The sequence below is a fragment of the Carlito syrichta genome, unplaced genomic scaffold, assembly GCF_000164805.1.
Source record: "Carlito syrichta isolate Samal-C Ts95f unplaced genomic scaffold, Tarsius_syrichta-2.0.1 Scaffold86768, whole genome shotgun sequence".
NCBI lineage: Eukaryota > Metazoa > Chordata > Mammalia > Primates > Tarsiidae > Carlito > Carlito syrichta.
In genome coordinates, this window is record NW_007030864.1 from 3,251 (window position 1) to 17,110 (window position 13,860).

Sequence of the window (13,860 nt, forward strand, 5' to 3'; positions counted from 1 at the left end):
GTAGTTACCTAGACTACAGACCTTATTCATTTTTGCCATTTTGGGGCCTTAATTTGTGTGTGTGTGTGTGTGTGTGTGTGTGTGTGTGTGTGTGTGTGTGTGTTGTTCTGTAGATGTGTGTGTGGGTGTGTGTGTGTGTGTTGTTCTGTAGATTTATCCCATGTACAGATTTGTGTAACCCCTACTGCAGTCAAGATATGGATCTTTTCATTCACCACAAAGGAGCTTCCTTGTGCTACTTTGTATTTACATCCAATCCATGCCCCTGGCAACCACTGGTATGTTGTCTGTCTCTACAGTTTTGTCTTTTTGAGAATGTTTCACTAATGGAATCATTTAGTCCATAACACTTTTTGTCTTGAAGTAATCATAGATTGACAAGAAGTTGCAAAAAACTGTATAGGGGACTTTCATGCACCCTTCACCCAGCCTTTCTCGATATGCACATCTTTTATTACTGTATATATTAACAGAACCAGAAAATTTATGTTGTAGCATGTCCCTGAGCTTATTCAGATGTCACCAGTTGTACATGTACCCATTGTTGTGTGCACGCATGTGTGTGTATAGTTCCCTGCAGTTTTATCATGTGTTATGCTTTGTGTACCACCAGAAGTCAAGATGCAGAACTAACTCTTCCATCACCACACAGTTCCCTGCTACCTGTTTATATCTACATCCACCTCTTCTCCCTATCTCTAACCCTTGTTCTCTATCCTCTGTTTTTACTATTTTAAAAATATTATGTAAATAGAGTCTTTTTTTTTTTTTTTTTTTGAGTTGAAGTCTCACTCTGTAGCCCAGACTGGAGTGCAGTGGTCGCTCCCGGCCACCGCAGCCTCCACCTGCTGGGCTCTGGCGGTCCTTCCGCCTCAGCCTTCCGAGTAGCCGGAATTACAGGTGTGCGTTACCACGCTCGGCTGATTTTTTTGATTTATTGTAGAGATGAGGTCTCGCTGCCCAGGTGGGTCTCAGGCAATCCACTCGCCTCAGCCTCCCAAAGGCGCGGGATTACAGGCTGAGCCACCGAGCCCGGCTAATGGAGACATATTTACATGTAACATGTAACAAGGTTACATGTAACCTTTGATATTGACTATTTTCATTCAGCGTAATTTCCTCATGGCTCATCTAAGTTTTTGGGTGCATCAGTAGCTTGTTCTTTTTCACTGTTGAGTAGTAGTCCATGGCATGGAGGTATCACAGCTTGTTTAACCACTTACCCATTAAAGGACATTTAGGTTGTTTCAAGTTTAGGCTATAGAGCTACTATGAATGTTTGTGTAAAAATATTTATGTGAATATAAATTTTCGTTTCTCTGGCATAAATACCCAAGAGTACAATGTTGGGTTATATGGTAATTCCATTTTTAGTTTTAAAAGAAACTGCAAAACTGGGCAACTTGGCAAGACCTCGTCTCTACAATAAATAAAAAAAATTAGCTGGGCGTGGTGGCATGCACCTGTAGTTCCAGCTACTTGGAAGGCTGAGGCAGAAGAATCGCTTGAGTCCAGCAGTTTGAGGCTGTGGTGGCCATGAACATGCCACTGCACTCCAGCCTGGGTGACGGAGTGGGACTCCAACAACAACAAAAAAGAAACTACAAGACTATTTTTCTTACTACAAATGGCTGTAACCTTTTACATTTTCACCAGCAATTTATGAGTGAGCCACTATCTCCTTATCCTTTCCAGCATCTGGTATTGTCACTATTATTTTAGCCATTCTAATGAGTGTGTAAAGATATCTCATTATGGCTTTAATTTGCATTTTCCTAATGATTGCGATGTTAAGCATCATTTCATGTGCTTATTTGCCATCTCTATCTTGGTTGCTCAGGCTGGAGAGCAGTGGCACAGTCATACCTTACTGAACCTTGAATTCTTGGGCAGTCTTCCCATCTCAGCCTCCCAAGTAGCTGGGACTACAGGTGTATACCACCACACCAGTCTGATTTTTAAATTTTTTGTGGAGATGAGTCTTGCTATGTTGCTGAGGCTCAAGCTCCTGCTCAAGCAGACCTTGTGTCTTGGCCTTTAAGAGTACTGGGATTACAGGCATGAACCACTGTACCTGGCCTTTTATTCATTTTCCAATTGGGCTATTTATTTAATGTTTAGAGTGTTCTTTGTATTTTCTAGCAATGAGTCCTTTGTTGGATGTGTAATTTGCAAATGTTTACTCCCAGTCTGTAACTTACCGGTTTTTTATTTTTTATTTATTTATTTTAAAGATGTGGGGTACAATTCAGGGTTAAGTATACACATGTTCATTATGCAGATACCCTTACTGATGAGGTGTGCCCCTCCTTCCCCTGGCAGTTTCCCTCAGCTACCAATCACACACACACACACACACACACACACACACACACACACACACACACACACACACACCTTGGCAGTTTCTCACTATTGGCAATCCTTTTCTTATAGTATTATGATAATTGTTACCATTTTTATTCTCTTCATGTGGGCTTTCACAAACAGAATTATTTTTTCATTTTGATGAGGTCCAGTTGACCAGTTTTTCCTTTTTTGTATTATGCTTTTGGTGTCAAGTCTAAGAAATCTTCCCCTTATCCTAGGTCCTAAAGATTTTCTGATTTTTTTTCCCTGAATTTTTAATGGTTTTAAAGTCTGTGATCCATTTTGAGTTAAATTTTGTATAAAATGTGAGACTTCAGTCAAGGCTCATTATTTTACCCATAGGTATCCAATTGTTTTGACACCATTTATTTTTATTTTTATTTATTTTGAGTTGGAGTCTCACTCTGTCGCCCAGACTGGAGTGCAGTGGCCACTCCCGGCCACCGCAGCCTCGACTTGATGAGCTCCGGCGATCCTTCCGCCTCAGCCTTCCGAATAGCCGGAATTACAGGCGCGCGCTACCACGCCCGGCTGATTTTTTGATTTATTGTAGAGATGAGGTCTTGCTGCCCAGGCGGGTCTCGAACCTGTGGGCTCAGGCAATCCACTCACCTCAGCCTCCCAAAGGCGCGGGATTACAGGCTGAGCCACTGAGCCCAGCTCTTTTGCATCTTTAAAAAGAGCTAGACATATTTTTTTTTTGGCCTATAAGTATATAGTATGCCTTAATGTCAGGAGGAGTGATTCTTTTCAATGTACTCTTTTGTTTTAGAATTGTTTTATCTATTCTAGGGACTTTCCCCTTCCATATACATTTTATTTTATTTTTTGAGTCGGGGATTCACTCTGTCACCCAGGCCAGAGTGCAGTGGCATGATCACAGTGATCACGCTCATGGCATCCTTGACCAGGGCTCAGGTGATCCTTCCACCTCAGCCTCTCAAGTAGCTAGGACTACTGGTACACACCACCATGCCTAGCTAATTTTAAAAATTTTATTTTTGTGGAGACAAGGTTTCAGTATGTTGCCCAGGCTGGTCAGAACTCCTGGGCTCAAGTAGTCCTCCTGCCTTGGCTTCCCAAAGTGCTGGGATTACACATTTTAGAATATATTTTCTTTGTCCACAGAAAACCTTAGTGGGATTGGGATAAGAATTGGTTAAAACTATAGGCCAATTTAGGAAGAATTAACATCTTTACTATGTTGAGTCCTCCAGTTCATGATCATGTTCTCCCTCTTTATTTAAAAAAAATTGTTTTGCTACCCTCTCAAGATTGACTTTTTTTGACTAAATGTAATGCCTTTGAGATCTAGCCAGGTTGCCTCATATATCAATAGTTCATTCTATTGCTGAATAGTTTTCCATGGTATGGATGTACCATAGTTTTTTCAACATTTACCCATTGAAGGACATTTTGGTTATTTCTTGTATTTTGCTATTATGAAAAAAGCTGCATTCATGTGTAGATTTTTGTTTGCACATGTTCTCATTTCTCTGGCATAAATGCCTAAGAATATGATTGCTCTGAAACTTTCTTTTTTGGAGTTGGAGTCTAACTCTGTCACCCAGACCGGGGTACAGTGGCACATTCACGGACACCCCAGTGTCAACCTGCTGGACTTCAGCAATTCTTCAAGTAGCCAGAACTACAGGTGCGCACTATCACTCCTGGCTAATTTTTGTTTTTAATTGTAGAGATGAGGTCTTGCCAAGTTGTCCAGGCTGGTCTGAAGCTTTTAAATAAGTTAAAAAAAAAAAACAAACTTGAACATTCCTCATGAGTATTATTCACTGAAATTCTGAATTTAAAGATTTTGTAATAACACATCAAGAGGATGTTCCATGTATTGCTTGACCCTTACTACTTTCTTTTCTTTTCTTTTTTTTTTTTTTTTTTGAGTTGGAGTCTCACTCCACTGCCCAGGCTGGAGTGTAGTAGAATGCTTATGGCCACTCCAGCGTCAACCTGCTGGGCTCCGGTAATCCTTCCGTCTCAGCCTTCCAAGTAGCCAGAACTACAGGCACATGCTACAATGCCCGGCTAATTTTTATTTATTTATTGTAGAGACAAGGTCTTGCCAAGTTGCCCGGGCTGGTCTCAAACCTGCCGGCTCCGGCAATTCACTCACCTCAGCCTCCCAAAGTGCTGGGATTACAGGCTGAGCCACCAAGCTAGCCAACCCTTACTATTGAAGATTTAGGTAACCTATGGATATTTTTTCACTATCATGGGAGCAACATCTGTATTCTTCAAACTTGTACCGTCTTTTTGGTGATGGGATTTCTAGGAAAGTCTTGATAATCCAGACCAATGTAGGCGCTGACAAGTTGCTCTCCATGTGCACCAGCTTCCCTTCCTGCTGCTCTCACCACCCTCAGCCAGCATCTGGGTCCTTGTTTCTTTTCTGGTGAGATTAGGCAACTTCTCGGGTGTTTGTTCACTTGTTTGTGACTTGGCTGTTCAGACTCCTTCATTTTTATCTGTCAGTGGCTTTTACAGGAAAATAATGAGGAGAAATACCCCAACAGCTTTTTAGTCTTAGCTCACCCATTTCAAATCACAAGAAGGCTGGGCACAGTGGCTCACACCTGTAATCCCAGCACTTTGGGAGGCCAAGGTGGGAGGATTACTTGAGGCCAGGAGTTGACACTAGCCTGGGCAACATGGCAAGATTTTGTCTCTACAAAAAAATCAAACAAATTTGCTGGGAGTGGTGGCGTGTGCCCGTGGTCCTAACTACTCAGGTGGCTAAGGCAGGAGGATCACCTGAGCCCAGGAGTTTGAGGCTGTGGTGAGCTAGGATTGTGCCACTGCATGCTAGCCTGGGTAACAGAGTGAGACTTCGACTGAAAAAAAAAATTGCAAAGAGACGAAAGCAATAAAAGCCAGGGGGTAGAAAAGCTCTGGCTTTTCAGAACTGTTAGAGGATACGGAGGGTATGTTTCTGTTGCTTTCAGTTAACAATTTTATGAAAATTTGTTGCAGGAGTCACAGGACACTCATATACCTGGCAGGTAGCTTGCTCATCCCTGGCAACATTTGTCCATAGGGTTTTCAGCAATCAGGCTATGGGCCTATGGCTTTGCTTCCACACTAGGGCCTCTTCTCTAGCACAGCTCAGCCTGAGAGGGGCTTGCCTCTCAGGCTGCAGGAACCAGTCCCTCGCCTCCTCCTGCTTTCTGGCCAGCCCTTACAGCCATAGGTAGAAACCCCCACCCACCCACCCACACTTTGCTTTTCTTCCTGCTCCTCATCCATGGTGACATCCATGCTGCTTGTTATCCTCCCTGTGTTTCTTATGTGTTTTCTTTTTGTATCTTAAACATCATTGGATTCTCCATTTTATTCAGGTAGTGAAAATAAAGAGGGCTGGGTGATCTGTAGCCATGGTTTTTCTTCACATCTGCTAATTTGTGAAGTTGGCCTAGAGCTGAAGAATCCTGTGCCTCCATGACAAAGCCTTGCCCTGGAATTTCTACCTCCCTGTAAAGCAGTTTCTGAACCTCAGCTGTATTGACTTTTGGTGCTAGATCATTTGCTGGTAGAAACTATCCTGTGAGCTATAAGATTTCTAGCACCATCTCTGGCTTCTTTCCTTCCCCTTCTGCACTTCCTTCCTCCTGAGCCCTGACAAGCAAAAATGTCTTCAAACATTGCCAAATTTTCCCTGAAGGCAAAACTGCCCTCCCCACTCAAGAACCTCTGCTATAAAAAAATGGCCAACTTTCTCAAAATTCCTGAAAGCCTGGTTTTGTGGCCTTGTCCTTTAATTGAGCCTGATGCTCACTGTGTGGGGTCCTTAAGACCACTCTCAGATTTGATGATTGGCTGGAAGGACAGAACTTAGAAAAGCTGTTATAGTTATAGTTTAGTACATTGAAAGGATGCAGATTAAAACTACAATGGAAAAGGCACATACTGTGGAGTCCAGGAGAGACCAGGCACCAGTGTCAGTATTCAGCTATCCTCTCCCAGTGGAGTTGTGTGGACAGCACTTCATTCTATGATGAGTGTCCACCAGGGAAGCTCACCTGAGCCTTGGTACCCAGGGTTTTTATTGGAGGTTCAGCCATGTAGACATGGAATCTATGAATTACTTTTGTTACTTAATCTACAGACCCTCCAGAGACTCCACTGATAAAGCAAGGCCCCAGGACTCTACCATAAATTGCATCGTTAGCATAAAATACCTGGCCCAGTGTCCAGTTTAGCAATAACATTTTAGTGGGCAGGATATCCCTAGGGCTCAGAGATTACCTCCCAATAGCAGTTCAAGAATCAGACTTTTGGAATGTGCAGGGTTTGGACAACTCAGGTCTGCTAAGTCAGCCCTTTATTTTAGACTCCCTGTATTGGGTATGTATTGTGGTTGTATGGCATTCCAGCATCATACTGGATGGGTGGAGCTTTCACCTTTTTGAAGTAGGAGTTGTTTTATTCTTTTGAGTAAGTTTAATGTTGGGAGTCAGATTTCTATGTATATATATATTTTTTTGAGTTGGAGTCTCACACTGTCACCCAGACTGGAGTGCAGTGGCTGCTCCTGGTCACCTCAGCCTTGACCTGCTGGGCTCTGGCGATCCTTCTGCCTCAGCCTTCCAAGTAGCTGGAACTACAGGCATGCACTACCATGCCCAGCTAATTTTTGACTTATTGTAGAGATGAGGTCTCACCAAGTTGCCCAGGTGGGTCTCGAACCTGCGGGCTCAGGCAATCCACTCACCTCAGCCTCACAAAGCGCTGGGATGACTGGCTGAGCCACTGAGCCCGGCTCCTACGTGTATTTACATCAAGTCTAAAAAGCCTGCAAGTTGAACATTTTGTCACAGGCTTATGTTACATATTAAAATGTTTTTAGCCGAGCTCAGTGGCTCAGCTTGTAATCCCAGTGCATTGGTAGGCTGAGGTGAGTGGATTGCTTAAGCTCGCGGGTTTGAGACCTGCCTGGGAAACTTGGTGAGACGTCATCTCTACAATAAATAAAAAATTAGCTGGGCGTGTAGTTCCAGCTGCTTGGAAGGCTGAGGCAGAAGGATGGTCGGAGCCCAGCAGGTTCAGGTTGCAGTGACCAGGAGCGACCACTGTACTCTAGTCTGGGTGACAGAGTGAGACTCCAACTCAAAAAATAAAAATAAAAAATAAAAAAATGTTTTTGGTAGGGTATGAACATTCTTCTCCCACTCCCAAACTTGTGATCTGACAGCAGTTCTAATTATTCCACACTGGTGTTCTTGTGTGTTTATTGTTGCATTGTCTGTGCTTGCCCTGGTGCCAAGATTGTATATAATCTCTGCCTTGTAAAGTTGTTTTTTATTTCAGCAGTGAATTTGCCATTCAGAACCAACTCTCCCTTTCTTTTTCGTTCTAGGTATTTTTGGAGGACTTGCATGCTTGTTTTGCCTAAAGAATATTAGATGTCCTTTCAGAAGAGACATTAGGGCCTGCCATGAATGTTGTACCTGAGGGGTGAGTGTCCCTGGATAGTTAAACCTAGGAAAACCAGAACATTTGAGAGCAACAGAGTTCTCAGAAGAGATTGCCTGGGAGATGATAGTGTCATTGGGGTAACACGCTTCCAGCAGCTGTAAGTATTGAGGCCCTTGTGAAGAGGCCCAGCCTTGGACTTTGTTCCTGGACAGGAGTAGGTCTCCAACACCCTCTCTGGGGACCTCAGGACCTGAATGAAGGTCCAGCACCCAGACAGCTGTGGGAGGAGATGATGCTGGTGGCAGAAGTTTCCCAAGCCTTTGAAGAGAAAGGTGAGGACTGCCTTTAAAATAAAGCACAGAGAAAGCAAGATTTCCGCAATGCATGGCTCAGTTCCTGATTTTCCAGGGAAAATTTTTTTCCAAGAATATGGGGCAAGAAAAATGCCAGCGTTAAATGGTAGAAGGATGGCTGGTGTGGGGGCCTTTCTATGCATGCCTCTAGCCCAAATGGGAGTTGTTTCACTTCTTGAGGAGTCAGAATCTAGGGTTCTTCACATATGGCAAAGCACTGTGTAATGAAAGGCACTGTCAGGTGGAATGAGTGGAGTTAGATGACACCCTTCCAGAGCCAGGGAGAAGTGCCTTGTGCCATGCTCTGGGGATTTGCACGCCCTCCTTTTCCCATTCCCCATTCTTGTATTTGAAACTAGCTCATCGTTCATTGTGATTCTTTAAATTGTATAGTTGTTTAGACATCTAGCCTTCACATCCCCTTACTTCCTCTCTTGAAATGACAGGGAAAATGGACCCTTCCTTTTACTTGACTGTTGAGGCATAACTGTGTGTCTGTGGGCTCACAGCTGAGATACCCAGCATATGCCTGGTCATTTTCCCTTAGCCTAGGACACCCCAGGTTCACACCCAGGCATGAGGTTTGAATCCCTTGGCTGACCTCAGAGCCTTAGGGAGTCAGATGCCCATGTGACAGCTTTCCTGAACCCCCCATCTTCCTTCATCTCAGACCCCACAGGACAGTCCTGTTTGTCGCTGGCCACCTTCTATGTTATCTGTGGTTGGAGTGGGCTTGGGCAGCATGGGGTACTGAGGAGGGCTGAAACCCTCATTGTTCCTCCACCCCAGCCCTGCCTTCTGAGGTCTTCTGCCCTCTCCACAGCAGCCTCTTCAGGAATAAGGAGGATATGGATGCACGTTCTCAGCTGGTTATACCTCAGGTGAGTGGGGGAACTCACTTTTGGGCCTCTGGTTCTGCAGTTGTAAAATGGGTCCAGCAATGGCACCTGCCTCCCTGGAGCACCACACATGTATGCTCCATAGTGCTGGCTAGTGCCTCCCAGTAAAACCTGCGGGCTCCTGCAATAAAGCACCGTACCTTTTGTCTGTATGGATCAGACCTAGCACAAGTCTCTTGTGCCTGCTCAGCTGGGCCAGGTCTTTGCTTCTGACATTTTGCTGTGGTTCCTCATTGGGCCTTTGAGGGCAGGTGGCACTGAGTCTCCACACCGGACAGATACCCTCAGGGTCACTGAGACCACTTGGGAGGGTGTCCTCTTAAAGTCCCGTAGTCGCCTGAAAGGTCTCCCATAGATGTTCATAGCACAGCACTTTGGGTGAAGTGCAGTCTCTGACCTCACGCATTCAGCATCCTGGCACTACACATGTGGGAGGAGGGCCAGTGCCGCTCACATCCTGTGAGTCTCCCGCTGCTGGAGGTTGTCTTTATAGCTATATCAACCAGAGAAGTTCAAGGATGTGTCCAGGTGTCCAGTAATGTGTGAAGCTGAGATACCGACTTAGGGGTGGCCCTAGGTTCAGGGCCTGTTGCCCCTTGTTTGTCAGTCTTCCTTGACTGCAGGATTGACGAACAGTTTTTGTAAAGGGCCAGATGGATACTACAGCCATACATCACTTAACTACAAGGATAGGTTCTGAAAAATGTGTTGCTAGGTGATTTATCATTGTGCATTTAGACACAGAAAGCACTTACACACACCTAGATGTTGTAGCTTAATACACACCTAGGCCATATGGTATTGCCTGTTGCTCCTAGGCTACAGACCTGTACCTGTTACTGTACTGAATAGTGTAGGCATTTGTAACACTATGGGAAGTATTTGTGTATCTAACCATAGAAAAGGCACAATAAAAATGCAGTGTAAAACATAAAAATTGGACCAGGCATGGTAGATCTTGCCTGTAATCTCAGCACTTTGGAGACTGAGGCAAGAGGATTGCTTGAGCCTAGGAGTTTGAGACCAGCCTAGGCAACATAGCAAGATCTTCTTCTTACCCCCAAAATGAAAAACTTAGCCAGGTGTAGTGACGCATGCCTGTATTCCCAGTTACTTGAGAGACTGAGATGGGAGATCGCTTGAGTCTAGGAGGCTGAGATGGGAGGATCGCGTGAGTCTAGGAGTTTGAGGCTATGGTGAGCCATGATTGTTCCTTTGCACCCCAGCCTGGGCAACAGAATGAGACTCTGACTAAAAAAAAAGATAAAAATGGATAAACTTGTATAGGGCATGAATGAATGAAGCTTGCAGGACTGGAAGTTGCTCTGAGTGAGTGAATGGTGAGTGAATTTGAAGCTCTAGCAATTACTATATACTACTGTCGACTTTATAAACACTACACCTAGGTTACACTAAATTTATTCTAAAATGTTTTCCTTATTCAATAACAAATTAACTTATTGTAACTTTTTAACTTTGTAAACTTTAACTTTTTTCAACTTTTTGACTATTTTGTAATGACACTTACAACACAAACACATTGTACAGCTGTACAAAATTATTTTCTTTCTTTGTATCTTCATCCTATAAACTTTTTTCTTTTTTAACTTTAGAAATTTTTGACACTAAAAAACTAAGACACAAACACACGCATTAGCCTAGGCCTGCACAGGGTCAGGATTATCAATATCACTGTCTTCCATCCCTATATCTTGTCCCACTAGTAGGTCTTTTTTTTTTTTTTTTTTTTTTTTTTGAGCTGGAGTCTCACTCTGTCACCCAGACTGGAGTGCAGTGGCTGCTCCCGGCCACCGCAGCCTCGACCTACTGGGCTCCGGCGATCCTTCTGCCTCCACCTTCCAAGTAGCTGGAACCACAGGCGTGCACTACCACGCCCGGCTCATTTTGATTTATTGTAGAGATGAGGTCTTACCAGTTTGCCCAGGCGGGTCTCAAACCCGTGGGCTCAGGCAATCCACTCACCTCAGCCTCCCAAAGGTGCGGGATTACAGGCTGAGCCACCGAGCCCAGCTACTAGAAGGTCTTTAGGGGCAGTAACATGCATGGAGCTGTCATCTCCTATGATAACAATGCCTTCCTCTGGAATTCCTTCTGAAGGGCCTGCCTGAGACTGGTTTTTTGTTTGTTTTTGTTTTTTTTTTTAATAAGTAGAGCACACTCTAAAATGATAAAAAGTATAACATAGTTAATACATAAACTGGTAACAGTTGTTTATTGTTATTATTAGGTATGATATACTATACACAGTTGTATGTGCTATACTTTCATTTGACTGGCAGTGCAGTAAGTCTTCCTCCTACTTTCCTTTCCCTCTCCCCCCTTCCCCTCTGCCCCCTCCTCCCCCTCCTTCCTGTCTGCCTCCTCTTCCCCTTCCTCTTTCCCTCCTTCTCCTTCTCCCTCTTCTCTTCTTCCCTTCCTGTTTCCTCTTCCCTTCTCTCTCCCCCCCTCACTTAAAAAAAAATAAAATCCATTCTTAGCTATAGTAGCTCAGGCTGCCATAACAAAATACCTCAGACTGGGTGACATGAACAACAGAAATTAATTTTTCTATAGTTCTGAAGACTAGAAATCCAAGACCAGGTGCTGGCTTAGTCTGGTAAGGGTCCTCTTCCTGGCTTGCAGACGGCCGCCATCTTTCTGTATCCTTAGAGAAAGACAGCGTGCATCCTCTGGTGTCTTTTCCTTTTTATAAGGACGCCATTCCCATTAGATTAGGGCCTCACCCTTATGACATCATTTAACCTTAATTTCTTCCTTAAGCACCTTATTTCAAATACAGTCACACTGGGAATTAGGGCTTCATCATATGAAGTTTTGGGAACACATTTCATTTCATAGCATTAGCCTTCTGAAAACACACCATAGTCCAGGTGTGTCCTATAGGCTATAGTTTACCAACCCCTGATTTAGAGATTCTTTTTTTTTTTTTGGCCTGGTTTCAAATCTGGATTTTGAAGAGAGGCTGGGAGTGAGGATCTCCTAGTGGAGTGTTAACATTTTCAGTCTAGAAATCAGGATCACTGTGTGATGTGACAAGCAAGATGCTTAGAGGAGTAAGATAGCAGCCTATGTATTTGGGGCTATCTTAGTCTATTCAGACTGCTATCTTAGTCTATTCAGACTGCTACAATAAGACTTCTTACACTGGACAGTTTATGAACAACAGAAATTCTAGAGGCTGGGATATCCAAGATTAAGTGCCAGTAGATGTAGTTTCTGTGAGGGCCTGCTTTCCCATAGATGGTGTCTTCTGTGTGTCCTCACAAAGCATAAGGTGCAAACAGCTTCCCTCAAGCCTCTTTAATGAGGGCATTAATCACCTTGTAAAGACCTCACCTGTTAATATCACACTGTGTATTAGGTTCCAACATATGAATTTTGGGAGGATCCTGACATTTAGGCCATAGTGCGAGCCTGCACTTGGGCCTGGGATCTGTGTCCCATGAGCAGTAATACATTCATGTTTCAGGCATCTGTATGCTTCGAGGATGTGGCTGTGACTTTCACATATGAGGAGTGGAGACAGCTGGACACAGCCCAGAGGATGCTGTACCGAGATGTGACACTGGAGACCTGCAGGCATCTTGTTTCCCTGGGTAAGGTGGGCTAGGCCCATGGCAGGAGGTTTCCATCTCCAGGACTCAAAGCTGTAGTGATTCTGAAGGATGTTCCAGGTAGGCTGGAGTATTCCAGAAGCAGTCTTTTGGGAATGCAGGTCCCAGGTCTTGCCCCTCGCACTAGCTCCAGTAGGTTTGTGACTTATAGTCCTGGGAGCAAGGAGTTTCCTGGGGATGCACTGCAGTGTGAAGGCTGGGCCCTGGGACATGGTTCTTTATTTCCAATTCCTGTGTCTTTCTTCTGTAACCAGGGCTACTACTTTCCAAACCGGATGTGATCTCTCAGCTGGAGCAAAGAGAAGACCTGTGGAGGGTGGAGCAGGCATCTCCCCAAGGTGAGAGCAGATTTTCCTCTCAGCGGCCCAGCAGATAACAAACCCAGCCAGAGAGCTCTCTGCAGGACCTGGAGTCTGAGGAGGAAGCCTTTTTGAGCGAAGCTTCCTTGCGTGTTTTCTGATGCCTTGTGGTGTGGGACAGGGTAGCCATACATTCATCCCTATCCTTCTGTCCCTTCTGTGCCTGGCACACAGGGCACTCACATTGCTGTCATCCAGATGTTTCTAAATGTATGGGTTTACACCCATTCCCATCTCCCCTTTGGTTGTCACCTCCCCCTCTCCCCTGTCTCACCCTGTTACTGGGTCTGCATGCCCCCTCTTCTTGAGCTCCTCATCCTGACCTCCACATGAACCAGTACCTCCTGGGACCTCCCATTCAGGCTCAGTCTTTGCTCTGTGGATGGGTGTCTGCCCCTCCTCTGTAAGAACTTGTGCATCCTGAGAAATGACAACAGCCCCTTCTTTCCAGAAAGCATTCCTTACTGAGCCTACTTTCCCACCTCTTCTTATTCCATAGACCCACCTTCTTGTGCATCCTAGTTTGTCACCCTAACTGGGATTCTTTATTTTGTCACAAATTTGTCAAGCTACGATTGACATACCATGCCCCTCACCCATTCAGAGTGTGCAATTCATAGCTTCTAGTGTATCCCCAGGGCTTTGGAACTCTTACTACAGTTAATGTTAGAACATGTTCATCATCCCAACTAAGTAGGCTTTCTTTACTTGATTTTTATTTTGTTTTATTTTTAATTAATATATTTTATTTTATTTTATTTATTTATTTTTATTTTATTTTATTTTTTTTTGAGTTGGAGTCTCACTCGGTCGC

The 13,860-nt window shown here is 44.3% G+C and overlaps 1 protein-coding gene across 1 annotated transcript in view; it reads left to right on the plus strand.

Moving 5' to 3' along the window:
• Window positions 1-8,060: 8,060 nt before the first annotated feature.
• LOC103259713 (zinc finger protein 544) overlaps window positions 8,061-13,860 on the plus strand; it is an 11,886-nt gene continuing 6,086 nt past the window's right edge. The window contains exons 1-4 of the mRNA XM_008057362.2: window positions 8,061-8,132; window positions 8,977-9,034; window positions 12,543-12,669; window positions 12,942-13,025. Coding sequence (XP_008055553.1) covers window positions 9,002-9,034; window positions 12,543-12,669; window positions 12,942-13,025 — 244 coding nt within the window. The 5' untranslated portion in view covers window positions 8,061-8,132; window positions 8,977-9,001. The remainder of the gene's footprint in view (window positions 8,133-8,976; window positions 9,035-12,542; window positions 12,670-12,941; window positions 13,026-13,860) is intronic.